This window comes from Mercurialis annua, linkage group LG3 (genome assembly GCF_937616625.2).
Source record: "Mercurialis annua linkage group LG3, ddMerAnnu1.2, whole genome shotgun sequence".
Taxonomy (NCBI): Eukaryota; Viridiplantae; Streptophyta; class Magnoliopsida; order Malpighiales; family Euphorbiaceae; genus Mercurialis; species Mercurialis annua.
In genome coordinates, this window is record NC_065572.1 from 72,372,966 (window position 1) to 72,390,479 (window position 17,514).

At 31.7% G+C, this 17,514-nt stretch overlaps 3 protein-coding genes across 5 annotated transcripts; all 3 read left to right on the forward strand.

The window, feature by feature from the left end:
* The first annotated feature begins 2,653 nt into the window (after positions 1-2,653).
* On the forward strand, positions 2,654-8,606 carry LOC126674156 (agamous-like MADS-box protein MADS3). Of its 2 annotated transcripts, none has more exons than XM_050368543.2 (8): positions 2,654-2,884; positions 3,952-4,036; positions 4,592-4,653; positions 4,741-4,840; positions 7,105-7,146; positions 7,696-7,737; positions 7,845-7,975; positions 8,429-8,606. In XM_050368543.2, the coding sequence occupies exons 1-8, from the start codon at positions 2,703-2,705 to the stop codon at positions 8,511-8,513; spliced, it is 729 nt and encodes a 242-aa protein (XP_050224500.1). In that variant the 5' UTR covers positions 2,654-2,702; the 3' UTR covers positions 8,514-8,606. The 2 variants fall into 2 exon arrangements, with proteins under 2 accessions (XP_050224500.1, XP_050224501.1); XM_050368544.2 differs by having other exon boundaries at positions 3,955-4,036.
* Positions 8,607-10,369: 1,763 nt separating this feature from the next.
* LOC126674561 (probable fructokinase-7) lies at positions 10,370-14,299 on the forward strand. Of its 2 annotated transcripts, none has more exons than XM_050369028.1 (7): positions 10,370-10,637; positions 10,882-11,099; positions 11,575-11,820; positions 11,942-12,139; positions 12,299-12,439; positions 13,347-13,463; positions 13,979-14,299. In XM_050369028.1, exons 1-7 carry the CDS (start codon positions 10,616-10,618, stop codon positions 14,111-14,113), a joined length of 1,077 nt encoding a protein of 358 aa, XP_050224985.1. In that variant the 5' UTR covers positions 10,370-10,615; the 3' UTR covers positions 14,114-14,299. The 2 variants fall into 2 exon arrangements, with proteins under 2 accessions (XP_050224985.1, XP_050224987.1); XM_050369030.1 differs by having other exon boundaries at positions 10,373-10,637; positions 11,608-11,820.
* A 1,124-nt stretch (positions 14,300-15,423) lies between these two features.
* On the forward strand, positions 15,424-17,511 carry LOC126672966 (protein MAIN-LIKE 2-like). Its single transcript, XM_050366910.1, has 5 exons — positions 15,424-15,462; positions 16,074-16,359; positions 16,446-16,859; positions 17,118-17,390; positions 17,438-17,511. The coding sequence occupies exons 1-5, from the start codon at positions 15,424-15,426 to the stop codon at positions 17,509-17,511; spliced, it is 1,086 nt and encodes a 361-aa protein (XP_050222867.1).
* The last annotated feature ends 3 nt before the right edge of the window (positions 17,512-17,514 follow it).

Below are 17,514 nucleotides of genomic sequence, written 5' to 3' on the forward strand. Positions count from 1 at the left end.
CTGTGCGACATTAAATGTTGCCTTTTAAAAGAGTTGAGTGTAAATTATGACTTAAATCTATGAAGTCTGAGCCTCAAATTTCTATGTTTTTGTTATCTTTCTGTATTTTGTTATTAGTCTTTACTCTTTCTGTTTTCTATTCTGTGTTTGCAGGATACACCTTATTTTGCAAACTGATTGGTGGAGGCATTTTTGGGAATTTTTGTATATTGAAGAACATTGGCTGTTGATTCACTGCAGTATTTTTGTATGCCTGAATCAGTTTTTTTGTATAGCCTTATCAAATTGATAGTTAGTAATTAATTTGTAAATTTAGAAGATAGGCTATTTTTTGGGGTAAAAAACTTAGGCCTGTAAAATTTATATTTGTTATGCAGTATTTTGATGCATATACTGCATTTATAGTGGTCTGTAATTTTTTTGTTATTAAAGGAACGTTAAAATTGTAAACATTCCTAACTATATGTATTTTATTTTCCTCCAATTTTTCTTTAATTTTTGTAAATTAACTAAGTTGGTTAACCGACCGAACCAAACCGAGATGGAACCGAAATTTCGGTTCACCGAACCGAAATAACCGTTAACCAAATAAGTGAAATTTGGTTTATGATTTTAAGGAGTGGTTCGATTTGGTATTGGGGGTGTGCACACCGAACCGAACCGAACCGAACCGTGCACACCCCTAGACACACCGATTATTTTCCTGGACAATTTTACTGAGTTGGAAGCCGAAAAGAACATGTATACTGACACAATGAATTTCAGTATTTTCCACGTAATTTGACACATTTGCAAATGAAATCACGAACTTTAGCGTAATTTGCAATTATAACATTAACTTTAAAATTTTGGCAAAAACAGGCATCAACTTTTATTTTTTGGCAAATCAAAACACCGTTTATTTTCCAACTTCTCAGCCTACGTGGCAATCCCGACTTCCAATTCAGAAAAATTGTCCCGGAATATAATCAGCGTATCGATTTGCCAAAAATGCAAAATTCATTACCGATACTGTCAAATTTCAAAATTTATGTTATAATTGCAAATTAGGTTAAATTTTTTATATAAATTTACATTTAACCCTAGTAATAAACATTTGTTGATAACCCATAACAAAAGTAGCTGATAAGCTAGTAGCTAATTCTTACTAAGATAACTAAATAGTTAACTATATCTAATATAATATGAAAAATAAATTTTCATAGTATTTTATAACTCGTTCGATAATTATAAATTTTGTTTTTGATCACGGCCATGGTGAATGTTGTGGTGGTCTTTACGACATATACCATGATTATGGTCTAACATGAAATAAATTCTCACTTTATGACGATTTGAACTTATTTTTATAAATAAATTAATAAAGAAAATGTTTTTACAATTATTTTTAATCAACATATAGTATTTTCACAAACTTATTTGTTAAATATTTTTGTTGCAATTTAAAAAAAAAAGATGTACTGATAACGAGAGATGCACCTTTTATTGATGAGTTTAATGACTTTAAAAGATCAAATCTTTTAACTTGCGGTTAATTCTAACTAAAGCTTGCAGATACCCTCCAAAAAAAAAAAAAACTAAAGCTTGCAGATAATATTATTTTTTAACTTAATTTGCATTGCTAGATAGCTTTATATTTTAGCCAATTCTCAAGTTCTATTAAGAGGAACATGAATTTTCTGCTTCTTAAAGGGATTTTTTGAATTGCTGAAATTCAATGGAACTTGAAAATAACTATAGTTGAATGCTAAAAATGCATAATCGACTAAAATTTATATATTTTAACTAGAATTGACCATACCCGTAAAAATTTAATTGTTTTGAGTCATTATGTATTTACATACATTATTTTAGATTACAAGTTCGATCTATTAATGACTCCCAAATAAAATCCGCATACGAGCAAGGAATACCGAGATCCAAAGAGGATTACTGGTGCCCGAGCAAGGATCTCCTATACGGCTTTACCCGGGCAAATTATTTAATACTCAAGCAATATATAGATATTATCGAGCAATTCAAGACCGAGTAACAAGAATATCAAGACTAGCAAGACTAGCAAGACTATCGAACCAAATAAGATATACCTAAATTCGAGTAAGGTGACCACATCTAGAAAATAAATACCTAAAAGAGAGATTTCCTCACACATACATTTGAGCTAACAGATTTTCCTTGGCATAATATAAATGTACATCTCACATCTCATAAACATATAATAAAATAGCAAAATGATATTAGTCACATGCATCTTTTGGCGAGACTCACTCTTCTCTCTAATTATTAAAAAAGAAATATCTAATTAGTCACACGATCTTATATAAAGATCATATAAATGATTTTATGGATTAAATTTAAGTATTATCATCTCTATCTTTTTTTTCTCTCATCTTAATGCCTCAGTTATTATATTATAGGAACAAAAAAGTGCAGAATTAATACTCGTATATATTCCCCCACTTTTGGCACACACCCAATAAAAGAAAGTTTAAAGTTATACATGTAAAATATTCTGAATTTTCATTATATTCAGTCTGCAAGGTAAAAACTAAACTCGTTTGGGTATTATACGTAGAAACATAGTCCCGACCACAAACACTCAGACTGATGCTGAAATGAGATAAAAAAGAGGGAAACAGAACAAAAATATTATAGCATAATTTTGTTTATTCCTAGCTAGGTTTTCTTGTAAAAGCAAAAAAATGGGAAGAGGAAAGGTTGTTTTGGAGAGAATAGAAAACAAGATCAATCGTCAAGTAACATTTTCTAAAAGAAGAAATGGTCTTCTTAAAAAAGCTTTCGAACTCTCTCTTCTTTGTGATGCTGAAGTTGCTCTCATCATCTTCTCTAGCCGCGGCAAGCTTTCTGAATTTGGCAGCGATGAGTAAGAATTTATGTTTTTTATATTAAAATTTGTCACTTGATTTTCTGCTTTAATTTATCATTCTCTTGATCATGCTTCTTACATATGCATCAATAAATCATGAAATAATATTTATATAAATTGTTATGCATTTTTTTATATAAAAAGTGTATAAAAATGTCACTCATGTTCTTTCTTTAGCTTCCATAAAGGAATTAAAAAACTAGACTTCCACAAATCGAGGAGAGTAATTTCTTGAATGGATAAGGTAAGAGATTTGTTAGCCAATAGTGCAGTGACACGTTCTGTGTGTCCTTTAGATCTTCATAATCCTTCGGCAGATCGAAGCATCTCAGATCTAAGATCTTTTTTCTCGTCAGATGCGACAGCTACTTAAAATATTTTGCGTATCTAGGGTTTTTCTTTATCGTTTTCAAATCTGTTAAACCATTCAAATATACATATGTTTCAACCCTAGGTAAAAGATTTTCTTATATCTTTTTTGATTGGAGGGTTCTAGGTTGATACCTGTTCTTGGTTTCTTAAGCTGCTCATTATTAATGGAGTTTTAATATGGTCAGATTTCTGCAATCGTCAGGTAATCCGTCGTTTGATTTCCGCATATTTTTTTCCGTTCCTTTTTTATATCAGGCTTTTAGCTTAGAAACATACAAAAAATACATGCAAATGATGTAAAACACAGTCAAATAAAGTTTACGAGGCTGTAATTCGAGAACAATGTGATGGAAATTAAGATTATTATAATATTATTAGTAACAGAACCAAGAAGATAAGGCTTAAGATTTGCTGATTTAGAAGAAGAGTCAAAAGAACATGAGTTGACAACACCTGAAACAGGAGAGATCTTCTGAAACTACTACTTACACTTCAAGATTCAATCCAAGTGACTAATTCAATACTATTGAATAGTATTTCTTTTAAAAACTTAAGTTTTTTCTTTTGATCTCTGATCTGATTTGCCTCCTTCACATTTCAGCACTTTTTTTACACCATTTACTAAATATTATTACTATATTTATTTATCTATTATTGTTCTTAGCCTGATGCTTGTTTCCTTTAAATTTTAGCAGTGTGGCCAAAACCCTCGAGAGGTACAGGCAGTATTGCTATTCTTCAAAAAACGTGAATAATAATGTCGAGGATGAAACACAGGTTTGCTTTATGTCCAATTATCAATTATGCAGTACGCATCAAATGGTTGATAAATACTTCATTTCCGTGTGAAAAAGATGCAACTTTTTCTAGGGTTAAGTATAAATTAAATTATGAATTCTAATGTGTTTTGCAATTATAAAACAGCGTTTAAATTTTAACAATATCAAACATAAACTATTAACTTTTGTGCAATTCAATCCACCAAATAATTTTAGATAAAAATTTACTAATGTGGACATCCATATTTTTATATATCGTTCCGACATTCACTTGAATACTTTTATATTGGAAAACTACTAAATATTCCGAATTGAAAAAAAGGAGTTCGCATTTGAAAGATTTGAAGTTTGAGTCGTAATTGCGAACACTCGGAAAATCGATGGGGGTTTTGAATTTTAAAAAATTAATAGTTTGTGTATAATACTATAAAGATTTAAAGTTTGAGTTTTAATTGAAAAACACATTTACAATCAAATTTTATTTTATGATAAATCCTAGTTTTTATTGCATCTTAATGCATTAACTTACCATCTTTTTATGAATTAAATGCAGAATCTGCTCCAAGAAATTACAAGGTTGAAGACAGAATCTGAGTCTCTTCAACGTTCTCAAAGGTAATCTTTTTTGAAGCAATACTTGGTGATAATTACAAATAGAAATATGCTGATCTTTTTTCAAACATATATATCACTCTCTGCTAGGCATTTTCTTGGAGAAGAACTTGGACCGCTTAGTGTAAAAGAGTTGCAAAAGATTGAAAAAAAGTTGGATAAGACTCTCTCACAGGCCCGTGAAAGGAAGGTATACATTATTGGATTCCTTCTCAAATTAATATCGAATTTGAGTTTGTGTTTTGCTGGTGTTATGAGATAGACGTGTCATAATGTGATCGGCTAGTTTACGGATGACGTGGTATTTTGAGTCTACCTAAAATCCTCTCGAGATAGAATTAGTGGCTAATTACAAACAGTGCTAGAATTAAGATTTTTTTCAGTCCAAACTAAATTTTATTTGACATCTTTCAATATCTCTTTTTAATCATGGCTTCACTATAAATTTTATTTTTCTTATTTTAAATTTTTTGATGGCAGCCCTAAACTAGAACCTACAGAAGATTGCATATGGCTCTTCTTAAATTTAAAATCCTTCTATTTAATTTTCTCAAGTTCATTTAGATGGATGATATTTAATTAAATTTTAAAATATAATAATTTTTTATCATTTTATTTTGGTGTGATCCATTTAAATGGACTTGAAAAAAATAGAGAAAATTTTACATTTGAGGGAAGCCATTCCTATTATAAGCTACCCATTAATAAGTTGATGTTCAATTTGCCATCAGGATAACTGAAATTAATATTATATACTAGGGTAAATTAGGATAAATACTCCATTTTCAAAAATAATTAGATTTCATACCTCAATAAAAAAAAGATAAAGAAAATACCTCACCTTTTATTGTTTTTATTTTTTTACTCTAGTAGATGTTTATATTATAATTATACCTAATTTTTATTATTATTTTACTCTAGTCATAATTTTTTTACTCTCAAATGACAACTGTCATTATTTTCTTTTCTCTCTCCTCTCTCCTCTCTTCTCTTTCTTTTTTTTCTTCTTCTTCTTTTCTTCTCTGTTTGGCTTTTCTTCGCCATTTTTCTTCTTCTTCTTCTTTATTTCTTCTCTTCTTCTTCGCCGTTCCTCCAACGGTCATTGTCGCTCCGCCATCACTCGTCGTCGCTCCGCCATCACTCAACCGTCGCTCCGCCATTCTTTTCATATTTGATTTTAGTTTTTCTTAAATTCGTGGTGATTATTACGATTTATATTAACTTTTATATCTAAATAAATTACTCTTTGATTTTCTCAATTTTAGATCTAAAAATCTGCATGAAAACGATTTTATGATGAAAAAAAACGATTTTTGACACAAAAAACAGCATCTGATTATCATATGAGTATCACTGCATTATCATAATATTATCATAACACTGTAGAAAAAATGATTTTTTTTTAAAAGATAATGTCTGATTATCATATGAGTATCACTATATTATCATGTTGTTATTATAACACTGCAAGAAAAAAATGATTTTCTGGAGAAAATAATATTTGATTATCATATCGTTATCATAATATTATCATGTCATTATCATAATATTATCATATGATACCGAGATGATAATATTTATGGTAACTAGATGATAATGTTATGATAATATATATGATTATGTTATGATAAAACAATGTCTGATTATCATGTCAGTATCACTACATTATCATGTCGTTATCACTACATTATCATGTTGTTATCACTACATTATCATGTCGTTATCATAACACTGCAGTATATAATTAGATGATAATGAAGTATGATAAGGTTATGATAATTGTATGATAACCTATGAAAAAAATAAACTACATAAGTGTTTATGATAACCAGATGATAACGGAGTAAAATCATAAATATTTTAATACCCAGAGTAAAAACATAAATCTGGAAAAAACATGAGGTATTTTCTTATAACTTTTCCGTGTTGAGGTATAAAATGTAAATATTTTTATTTTTGGAGTAAATACCTAAACTTCCCTATATACTAATGGGATTGTTGTGCTTACTATCATATCTTTTTGGTAAAAAATTTATTTATCCATAATTTTAACATTTTTATCAATTGTATTATGATTTTTAAATTTTGTCAGTTTGTTCTATAATTTTTTAAATTTTTACCAAATATACTCACGATTTATTTTGAGTTGACATGACACGAAGTTGTGTATGCCACATAGAATAATTTTGATCGATATAGAGGAATTGTGTCACATTATTAGCTCAAAATAAGTCATATAGAGTATATATTTGAAAAAGATCGAAAAAAATGGACCAAACTAACATGATTTAAAAATGGTAACATATTCAACAAATAAAATACTAAAATTGTAGATAGATAGGTTCATTTTGCTTATCTTTTAAACGAAACAATTATCAACTTCATATCAAATACAGTCAAAACATAATACGTTCATAAAGTGTTTCATATGTTCATTTTCTACTATTAATGCAGACACAAATGCTATTGGAAAAACTAGAAGAATTACGTCAACAGGTAAATATGTAGGGTTTTCATCATTAAATTTGGTGAAATTTCCATAAAGTTTTCTTGATTTATTTTATGTTTTGAATGTCATGCAGTCTATGCCAGCATTGATTTAACGGATAGATGTCTAAACTTTCCACTTTTAGAATGAGATGGATTAATTTGAACTATATAATGTTAGGTGTCCGGTTAAATGTTTGTACAGTTTTTTTGATAATTGGGGAGGAGAGAGTGCTTGTGGGAATATCTGAAACTCACGATCTAACAGTTTTGTAGTCTAGCATTTATACCATTTGAGCTATAATTCATCGGTACCGAACTATAGGTCTAAAGCCTTTTAAAAACTGGCTACCATTCATTTATTTTATTTTGATAATTGAATTTTCATTTTTATATCAATGAAATTTTTTATAGCAATTTACGTCAAAAATTGTTTATATGGCAATAGAAATTCGTGTGGTTATCCAATGTGAGTGTTGCAATTTTTGGTTTAAAATATTTCGCCCTTTCTTTCTTAGACCTCAAATGTTGCTCAGACTTTATAAATTTCCATGGCAGGAGAATGATCTTGACGAGGAAAATAAACAGCTCAAGAATAAGGTTTAATTATTTCACTTAATTATATCTATTAACCTTTATGATAACTTAATCATTAATTTTGGTGCTTATACTTTTCAAGTTTGTTAATCAACTCTTGAATTTGTCAGCTGGAAGAAGAAAAATGTTTAGAAGCTACTCCTGTTGCAGGAGAGCCAAGCAAGGCAGCAGCAAACAAATACACCAGGGTGCATCCTTCAGAACCTACTCATTTTGGACAGCAGCCCAATCTGCAGATGGGGTATACATTTTGTTTCTTTAACTCCACAACTTTCGGATTCAATCCGCTTACATAAATGCAGCGACAGAGCCAAAATTTCAATATTGAAAGGGCCAAATTACAATATATATTACATAAAGGAGGCCATATTAAAAATTAGAGGGTCAAATTGTATAAAACATAAAAAAAGATTGATGCTATTTTAATTTTTTTATAAAGTTGGAGGGGGCAATGTCTCATGCCTTCCCCTCCCTCCGTCGTTGCATAAATGCTCGAAACATAATTTTTTTTTTAAAAAAAACAGTAAATTACAATTGTAATATTTCAGAAGCTTTCAAAAGGTTTTCAAAACCATTGAAAAATAGAATTTTGTAAACATTTGATTTTAGGGTTCAATAGAGTATAAGTTTGACAATGTACATGCACTTGCTATATAGAAGTAAAATGAAATTAATAGAGTTTTGTTTGAAACAGGTACCATCCATTCATTCCAGCAGGGAATATAGCTGGTGGGAGTGAAGCTGCTCCGGAATGGCTTGGTTGGACTTCCTATTCTTAAACAGTAACTATATATTGGCAAAAGGGTTTCATATATCCTTAACTTTAATCTTTTAACAGATAAATAAAAAAGTTAGACATTTCAATCCGTCAATTTGGTTTATAGTGATAATTTTATTCAAACACCCAATTCAATCAAAATTATGAAAGTTTTCTTTCATAAATGAACCAATTAATTTAAGTAAAGTTAGGTAAACAATCCACGTCTGACCGGATATGTTATGAATGTGTTGCGATCCCAATTGATATAGTTACGGACTAATTTGTCAATTTTTTTAAAAATATATATTTGTTGAACCAGTTAAAATTATACTAATATATAAAATTATTTAGCCTTGTATATTTAATAATTTGAGATTCATTGGTAATTGATTTTTAATAATTTCAATTTTAATGTGTTCTTCTATTATATTCTAAGCCTTGTTTGTGATAATTCAAACTTGCATGTTACAGGTTTTTATTGATTTAAATTTTTTACGATGATTCATACTTGTATTTTTTAAATTTTTAATGAATTAAAAAAATTATATAGTTACAACACATGTATATCACCATTTAAGGTTTATAAGATTTTTACTTGTACAGACGTTCTCCTGTACGTTAGATTATCCTAACTATTTCTACAACATCTCTCATTTGATTTTTTTTAAGACACCACTTGTAATTATTTTTCAAAGCCAAACTATTTTTAAGATCCAAATATTTATATTTTTTTTATTAATACGATTAAATTTTTATAATTATATCTAATTTAATTTTTTTAATTATAATCAAAACTTCAAATTAATTTTTTAATTTTTTTATCAATTGCAACCAAATGTTTATATTAGTTTTTTTTTTCTAAAATTAGACAACATTTTAAAATTTTAGTCGTAATTGATAAAGTATGTAAAAATTTAAATTTTAAAAATAAACTCAAAATTATAGATACAATTATAACTTTTTTTAAGTTAGACATATTTATAAAAAAAAATTAAAAAAAATTATAATGAATTTAGATTAGGTTTAGTTCATGAAATAGGTGCGGAATCGGATTATTATTCCGTATTTTTATTTTGGTTTCTAAAATAGCCAAATCATGAAATTATTATTCTTCTATAATCTTATAAAATAAATTTTCTTTTTTAAAACTAAATAATAAGTATTTGATTATTTATAAAATAATTATTCTGTTCCATATTCCGTTCATTCGATGGACTAAATATATCTTTAAATTTAAGTAGGCTTTTTAAAAGGCGCATTATTTTCTCCTAACAAATGTAACGTTAGAAAGGTGTCTATGACCTCCAATTTCAATGGTGGACAGCTGCCATAACTGCACAAACCCACAGGCTGCACGCACCCTGTTTCTTTACACCGCTAAACTAAACCACCTTTTCACTCAATGCCTTGTCATACTATGTTACTTGGCAGGGTGCCACTCAAACAACCTATAGATACGCCACCAAAACATTTTGAATGTTCTCAACTTATCCATAAATTTTTAAAAAAGGGTCAGTTAATTTAACATGTGAATTATAATTTTTTTACAATTCGAAACACTGGATAATATTTCTTCAAAAAATATTGATGTAAATAAATACTGGTCTGTCGTTCACATCAGCCATTTTTTGATAAATATCTAATATTTTAAATTATAAAAATTTAAAAATTAGTCTTTGGTATTGTTAAAAATTTAAAAATTAAGTCTCTGCTTATAATTTAATAAACAAAATATTATTAATATCATTAATTTTATACTTATTTCATAATCAAAATTTTATTATCTCTATTAAAATTTAGGAAAATAAAAGCTAAATTCTAATTTTAGTATTTGTTTGAGCAAAATCGAAGAGAGCAAAGAAAAAGAAAAAGAAAGTATAAAAGCAATACAAACATTGTGGGTCGAGAAAACCTCTAATTAGTCAAGCTTTTGACAGATCCTTTAGAAGATCCTCTAATTCTAATAGTGTACCATATAATTTCAACAACCTCCTAATTACTTCTTCATCTTCTTTTCATCTTACCGACACCTACAAATTTTCTTCTCCCATTCTCTCCAACTCCGCTTTTAATTTCTTTCTTCACTGTTCAATTAAGTTGATCTCTCTGTTTCAGATTTCCATGGCTAATAATCACAGTCCAGGTTACTTTCAAGATCATTATTATTTTTAATTTTTGGAATCATCAACTGTTCATCTGCAAGATCGTTATTCTTTTTACGTGTTCTTGATTCTTGATTCTCGAACTTAATTATTTCTTGGGCTTGTTGTATTAGATCATTATATAATTTTAATATTAGTGATTTGGGTTCAAATCTTTTCTTGAAAATTTTGTTTATTGGAATTTATTTATGTTTGGAGTGATGTGGTGAAAATTGGACTGTGCAGGTGATTATAAAGATGAGGTGTCGAATGGCAAAAATGGGTCTCATGATAAGAGGTGTAAAGTTGTATGCTTTGGAGAAATGTTGATTGATTTTGTGCCAACAGTTGGTGGAGTTTCACTGGCTGAAGCTCCTGCTTTCAAGAAGGCTCCTGGTGGTGCTCCTGCTAATGTGGCTGTTTGTGTTTCAAGATTAGGTGGCTCATCAGCTTTTATTGGCAAGGTACATTTGTATGAAATCTTCTTTTCCATAGAGAGCTTCCTTTTTGCTTTAATTTGATTTTAGATTCGTCATAAAGTGATATTTTCTTGGATATATATGCAAGGGAAGGATTTTTCTAGTAACAAAACTACCTTTTGCCTGTGATAAAGAGTATTGAAATTTCAATAATTGAGAACATGCCAATGAAGCATTTAATTTTGTTCTTTAAGAAATGATTATTTTCTCAATGTGTTGTGAATCTGCCATTTGGTTATGTGATCGAAAAGCTCAATTTTCAGTAGGGTAGATGATCATTTAACCCGATTTCTTAATCATCACTGCCTGATCTAGAAGTGGCTAAATTAGTGTTTAAACAATTGTTTTTGGTCACTATTTTGAGCTATAGTGTTCTGCCTTTTGTTGCTTAGTCGGCGCTCTTCTTTACTGTAAGCAATTAACAATTTTGAAGTCCTTGATTCTTCGTTTTTCTTATTAGACAACGTTCTGTTGTCTGTCCTTTGTATTGCAGGTAGGGGATGATGATTTTGGTTATATGTTGGCTAACATATTAAAAGAAAACAAGGTTGATAATTCTGGTGTATGCTTTGAACCCAGAGCAAGGACTGCATTGGCATTTGTTACTCTTAGAGCTGACGGTGAACGTGAATTCTTATTTTTCCGTCATCCAAGTGCAGACATGCTTCTTAAAGAGTCAGAATTAAATATAAGTCTGCTAAAGCAGGTCTAAATTTCTCTACCTTGTTTTCGCAAAGAAATGTAGCATGCTATATAAAATTGCAAAAAATTAAACTCCTATTGGAAATTGTCTTGTTTTTTTCATTTCCAAAGCATGTTGATTGCAGGCGAAGATTTTTCATTATGGTTCTATTAGTTTGATTGCCGAACCATGCAAGTCAGCTCATCTTGCTGCAATGAAGATTGCCAAAAAATCTGGCAGCATTCTTTCCTATGATCCGAATTTAAGGTTGGCATTATGGCCATCGCCAGAGGCTGCAAAGGAAGGCGTGATGAGTATATGGGATCAAGCTGATGTTATAAAGGTGCAATATCAAAAATAAATCATTACTATACTGTGGTATAATTCATGTCTCTTTACTTTTTATTGGTTGGTGTGAACGTGAGCATTCACACATGTAAACTCATCAGTGTAAGACAGTCCATTTCTTAATACTCACCGTGGTGAACTTATAAAATGGCAGATGAGTGAAGACGAAATCTCATTCTTGTCTGGAGGTGACGATCCTAATGATGATAATGCCGTCTTAAAGAAATTTTTTCATCCTAATCTAAAACTTTTGGTTGTAACTGAAGGCTCAAAGGGCTGCAGATATTTTACAAAGGTAAGCTTATGGCTATCTGCAATCATTTTTCACTCTTACAATTTCATGTTAAGCATCTTATTATATACACATTTTACTGAAACTTGCACTCATTTGAACCTTGTGCCAAATTTTAAGAGGTCTCAGGTCATCTAAGGCTGTAGAGTAGGTTTTTACTTGCAGGGAACATGGTTCAGAAGAATTCAGGGATTTAAAAACTTCCAGATCCATACCAAATTTTGGGATTTTAAAATGGAGGAATCAGAACCCTACCGTAAATAAAATCTTCATACCACACCGTCTCCATAATTGGGATAGTTTGGTTTGGAAATTTGGGACTAACGTGGCGGTTCGATATGGATTGGAACAGAGAGATAATTGGAAAAAGGAAAAAAAATGACTAATCCATCATATAAAATATTATTTACATAGTTTTGATTTTGAACTAGTTGATTAGAGAGTAGATAATATGACCAATGGTAATCTAACTGCACTGAAATATTATTTTTGGTACGGTGAGATCTGGAGTAAGTCAAGAAATTAACAGAGAATTTCAATTTTGGGTTATACTTATGGTACACTTCAGGATCTTCAAATCCCATACTCAGCCTTTTTTTTTACTAAAGTATCTCTCCCTCTATTATTCATTTAGGGAAATTTGTAAGTCGACGGTGTTAGTTAAAATATCTATTGATGCCTGTTTGTGTGGATATGGATCTTTATGAAATAATTTCAATATTTTCATTGTTTTCCTTGGAGAGACATCTGATATACTTGTCTTATCAAACAATACAGTAGATGTAATTTTTTTGCTGTTTTTTCCTCAATAGATGCAGTTTACTTATAAATGTGAACTTTAACTTTTAAATCCTACATTGGCAAGATATATGCTGCGTTTTGAAATTGACATGAACCAAAATTGGTGCAGGAATTCAGAGGCAGAGTAGCAGGTGTTAAGGTAAAACCTGTTGACACAACTGGTGCAGGTGATGCCTTTGTTGGTGGGATTCTCAACAACCTAGCCTCTGATCTAAGTCTATTAAAGGTAATATTTGTTCTTATTACATGAATTAAGAGGAATGCATAAAAATATATCTTTTTCTCCATCTATTTCTTACGACCTTATAACAATACAATTTAAAGGTGTTTCTCGAACAAAACAGAGTGGAGGAATATTACATGAACTCTAAACATCACAATTTTAGGTTGCAAGATAGTTTCCTTGCACATTTAATTCCGCTCCTCAACATTTTTTGTAATGTCTTGATGTATGGACAAATATACAAGTTAATGATAATAATGTTTTCTGGCTGTAGTGGTCGGAAACAAAAATATTGAAATGAGAAACAGCAAAATAACAATATTTACAAGAATATTTAATAAATATAAAGTTTCGGAGTTTTAGAAATGTGGGTCGATAAAATTCCGTGCAACATAGGTTTCTTGAATCATAACCTATACCTTACTGGTGTCAGTTTCTAGTTAACCAGGGGTTGAGCTACTTATGGGGAGTCCATGTATTTTCAATCTCTTTTAATCCAACCTGGCCTTCTTATGCAGGACGAGCAACGGTTAAGAGAAGCTCTTCGTTTCGCAAATGCTTGCGGTGCAGCCACAGTAACTGAGAGAGGAGCAATCCCTGCATTACCCACCAAAGATGCAGTCCTTAAACTCTTAGACAAACTCTCTACTTAATGAAAACATCCGGGTTTACATCGGCTTTATAATTTTAACCTGCTGTAGTAGGTTGCAGTCTTCACAGTTAACATCCGCTATTTTGTTTTATTTTTATTTGTATCTTTCGTGTAGCTTCATTTTCCGTAGCTGATTTCAAATGTTGTAGATTAGATTAGATTGATCAATAAATTGACTTCAAATTTAGTCTCGTTATATTAGTGGATGAATCCTACTAGTACTACCAAAGAGCATGGGAATCAATTTGTTCTTAAGTTATGAATACATGATCCCATGCTTGGCTATGTTTGATAGAAGCACTTGATCCCCAATAATTGCAGAGAACTCGAGTCAGTTGGGAGTTCAGTTTTATTTTCCTGTAACAAAATTTTCAATAAAGTTGAATCCTGCAAGGATTCATTTTTATTAAACCTCTCACTTCATGCATCTCTTGCACAAGACTACGATAACCTGTAACAAACTGCATTTGATTTACTTTGTTTCGTAAGCGTTTTGGAAAGAATTGAACTTGCGATTCTAATAGAATATTGTACGACATTTGTACTTTTTGAACTACTAGTTTCGCATTACGTTCTATGCACGTGGCTCGTACTGTAACTCGTCAATGAACATATTAGTGAATTTATTATAATTATATTAATTTTTTATTTATAATTAATATTAAATTAGTAAAGAATTTTTGTAAAAATAAATATAATATATTCGGTTATTAATTTTTTTTTCATACTGAATTTATTTTTCTTTTGGTTTTATAATAACCATAATTAAATAATTAACTTACTTTTATTAATAATATATTTAAAAATAATAAGATAAAAATTTAAATAATAATATATTGATCAAATACAATATTTTAATTTTGTAGTTCAATCAAACTAAAAGATAGGTATTCCTACTAATTTGGAGACAATTTAGTTATTTTTTACATACTGAAAATTAAATTGGAGATAATTTAGCTACCTATTTCAATTAGGATTTTATTTATAATAGTGATTAATTAAATAACTAATTAGTTAATGACTATAAAATCTTTATTTAGTAGTAAAATGAAAAGGATTATTCAGTAAATTTGCATGTCCCCCCCCATCCGTGCTTTATATATAGTAAGTATAAATTGATGTAAACTGAACCCGTCTCAATATGTTACTATTTCTTTTCTGGATTGCTATTCGCCGCCCCCTTTTGCTTAGCACCGCACAGGCGAAGGACAATTTTACCCTTTTCACATTTTCAATAGATAACCAATTCATAAAAAAAAAACTAAATCCTCTCAACTCATTCAACTTTTCACAAATTCATATTTTACGAAAATGTCGGATTTGGAACGAGATAGAAATCGACAACCTCCGGTAAGTATTTTTTTTTATTAATTTCGGTTTTTTTTTTTTTAAAAAACAATTTAAAAAATAGAAAACGGGATTTCACGTCCCCTCCGGAGGAGGGGACGCCGGAAACCGGCGTCCCCTCTTCCGGAGGGGACGTGAAATCCCACGTTCCCTCCGGAAGAGGGAACGTGGATTTCCCACGTTCCCTCTTCCGGAGGGAACGTGCGGCGTCCCCCTCCGGAAGGGGGGACGCCGAAAACGGCGTCCCCCCTTCCGGAGGGGACAGGGGACGCTGGCGTCCCCTCCGGAAGGGAGGACGCCGTTTTCGGCGTCCCCCCTTCCGGAGGGGACGAACGGCGTCCCCTCCGGAAGAGGGGACGCCGGAAACGGCGTCCCCTCCGGAAGAGGGGACGCCGGAAACGGCGTCCCCCCTTCCGGAGGAGACGTGGGCGTCCGGCGTCCCCTCTTCCGGAGGGGACGCCGGACGCCCGTTCCGTAATTTAATATAATTTATTTTTTTTTAAAAAAAAAAATAAATTTAAAATAAATAATTATTTGAAATAAATTAAATAATTTTACAAATTTATTTAATTTAATATATATTATTTCTATAATTTAAATTATTATAATTGCAGGGCAGAAAGCGTATGGGGAAGACGTTTTTGGCCCCAGAATTAGGGGGATCGGGAGCCCGTCACGTTACGACGCGTAAAGTTTCTGCCTCGGCTCGACGGAAGAAACAAGCGCATACTTCTCCCGATGAGGTCCGCATTTCTGTTGAGGATCTTAGAGAGTCTGATGATTTTGTGAGCTCAGAGGACGAGCCAGAGGACGAGCCAGAGGACGAGCCAAGTGAAAAAATTTACATTTCTAAACGGAAAAAGGGTGCAGGTGGTCGGTTCGTTGGCGACTCGTCATCAGGTAAATATAATTAAATGATTATAATTAATTTAATAATATTGTTAAAAAATTAAATGTAATTTAATTATGTTTACTGTTACTTTCAGGGTCGAACAGACGACCTGAAGAGGTTGACGTGTGGACCGTTACTGGTCCAGTACCTGGTGGACCCGAGGATGACACTGTTATTCCTAGTTTTCTCGGGCATGTCGCTTCTCGGCTATGGGATGGGGCGGACAGAGGCGTGCTGAAGTGTCAGACTAGACATGGAGCTCTGAAGAAGCTGAGACAGTGGTATGAGACGGCCTCAGAGGAGGTTAAGGTGCTGATAGACGGGACTGAGATATCACATCTCCCGTTTATCATGTTTGATCATCTGGATATCCCGCTCCTTTCTGCATTTGTGGAGCGATGGCAGCCAGATACAAACTCTTTTCACATGCCATTCGGGGAGATGACCATCACATTACATGACGTGTGGCATATTCTTCGGATTCCAGTTGCTGGGGCTATGGTTTCAGGTGCGATATTCTGTTATATTTTTTACATTTAATGTTATTTAGAATAAGTTAATTGTTTTAGGTTATTTAATAAAATATTTAGACAAATTAGTTGTTTAATGTGGATTGTGTTTTGGTTTGCCAATTGTAATTTCTTTGCAGGACTTCCCTGAAAAATGGGTGATGCTCATTTTTAGGGGAAGTGCTGCCCAATTTTTTCTAGAAATTTACTGTACCTATTGCGTGATATTAATTTAAATTGCGAAATTATGTTTTCAGGTCAGCCGAACAAGGCTCAGCTGATGGCTTACTGCGTACAGATTTTAGGTATTTCACCAGAGGATCTTGTGAGTAAGACGAGCAAGCATTTTGCCCAGGGAGGTGTGCTGATTGAGTCGATCATCAGCTTATGTAGGCGTGACCGTACTGCAGAGGTGGAGGCAATAGCCTGGATCTGGTTGACGTTAGGTTGCACTCTATTCACTGACAAGAGTGGCCATCGGATTAGACCTGCAACCATATGGGAGGTGCGGGAAGGAGTCACAGATACGAGTACAGTTTCCTGGGGATCAGCTACACTAGCTTATCTCTATCGGCAGCTTGGAATCTCATCGAGAGGAGACTGCTCCGGTTTGACTGGCTGTCTGACACTGCTGCAGACATGGATTTATGAGTA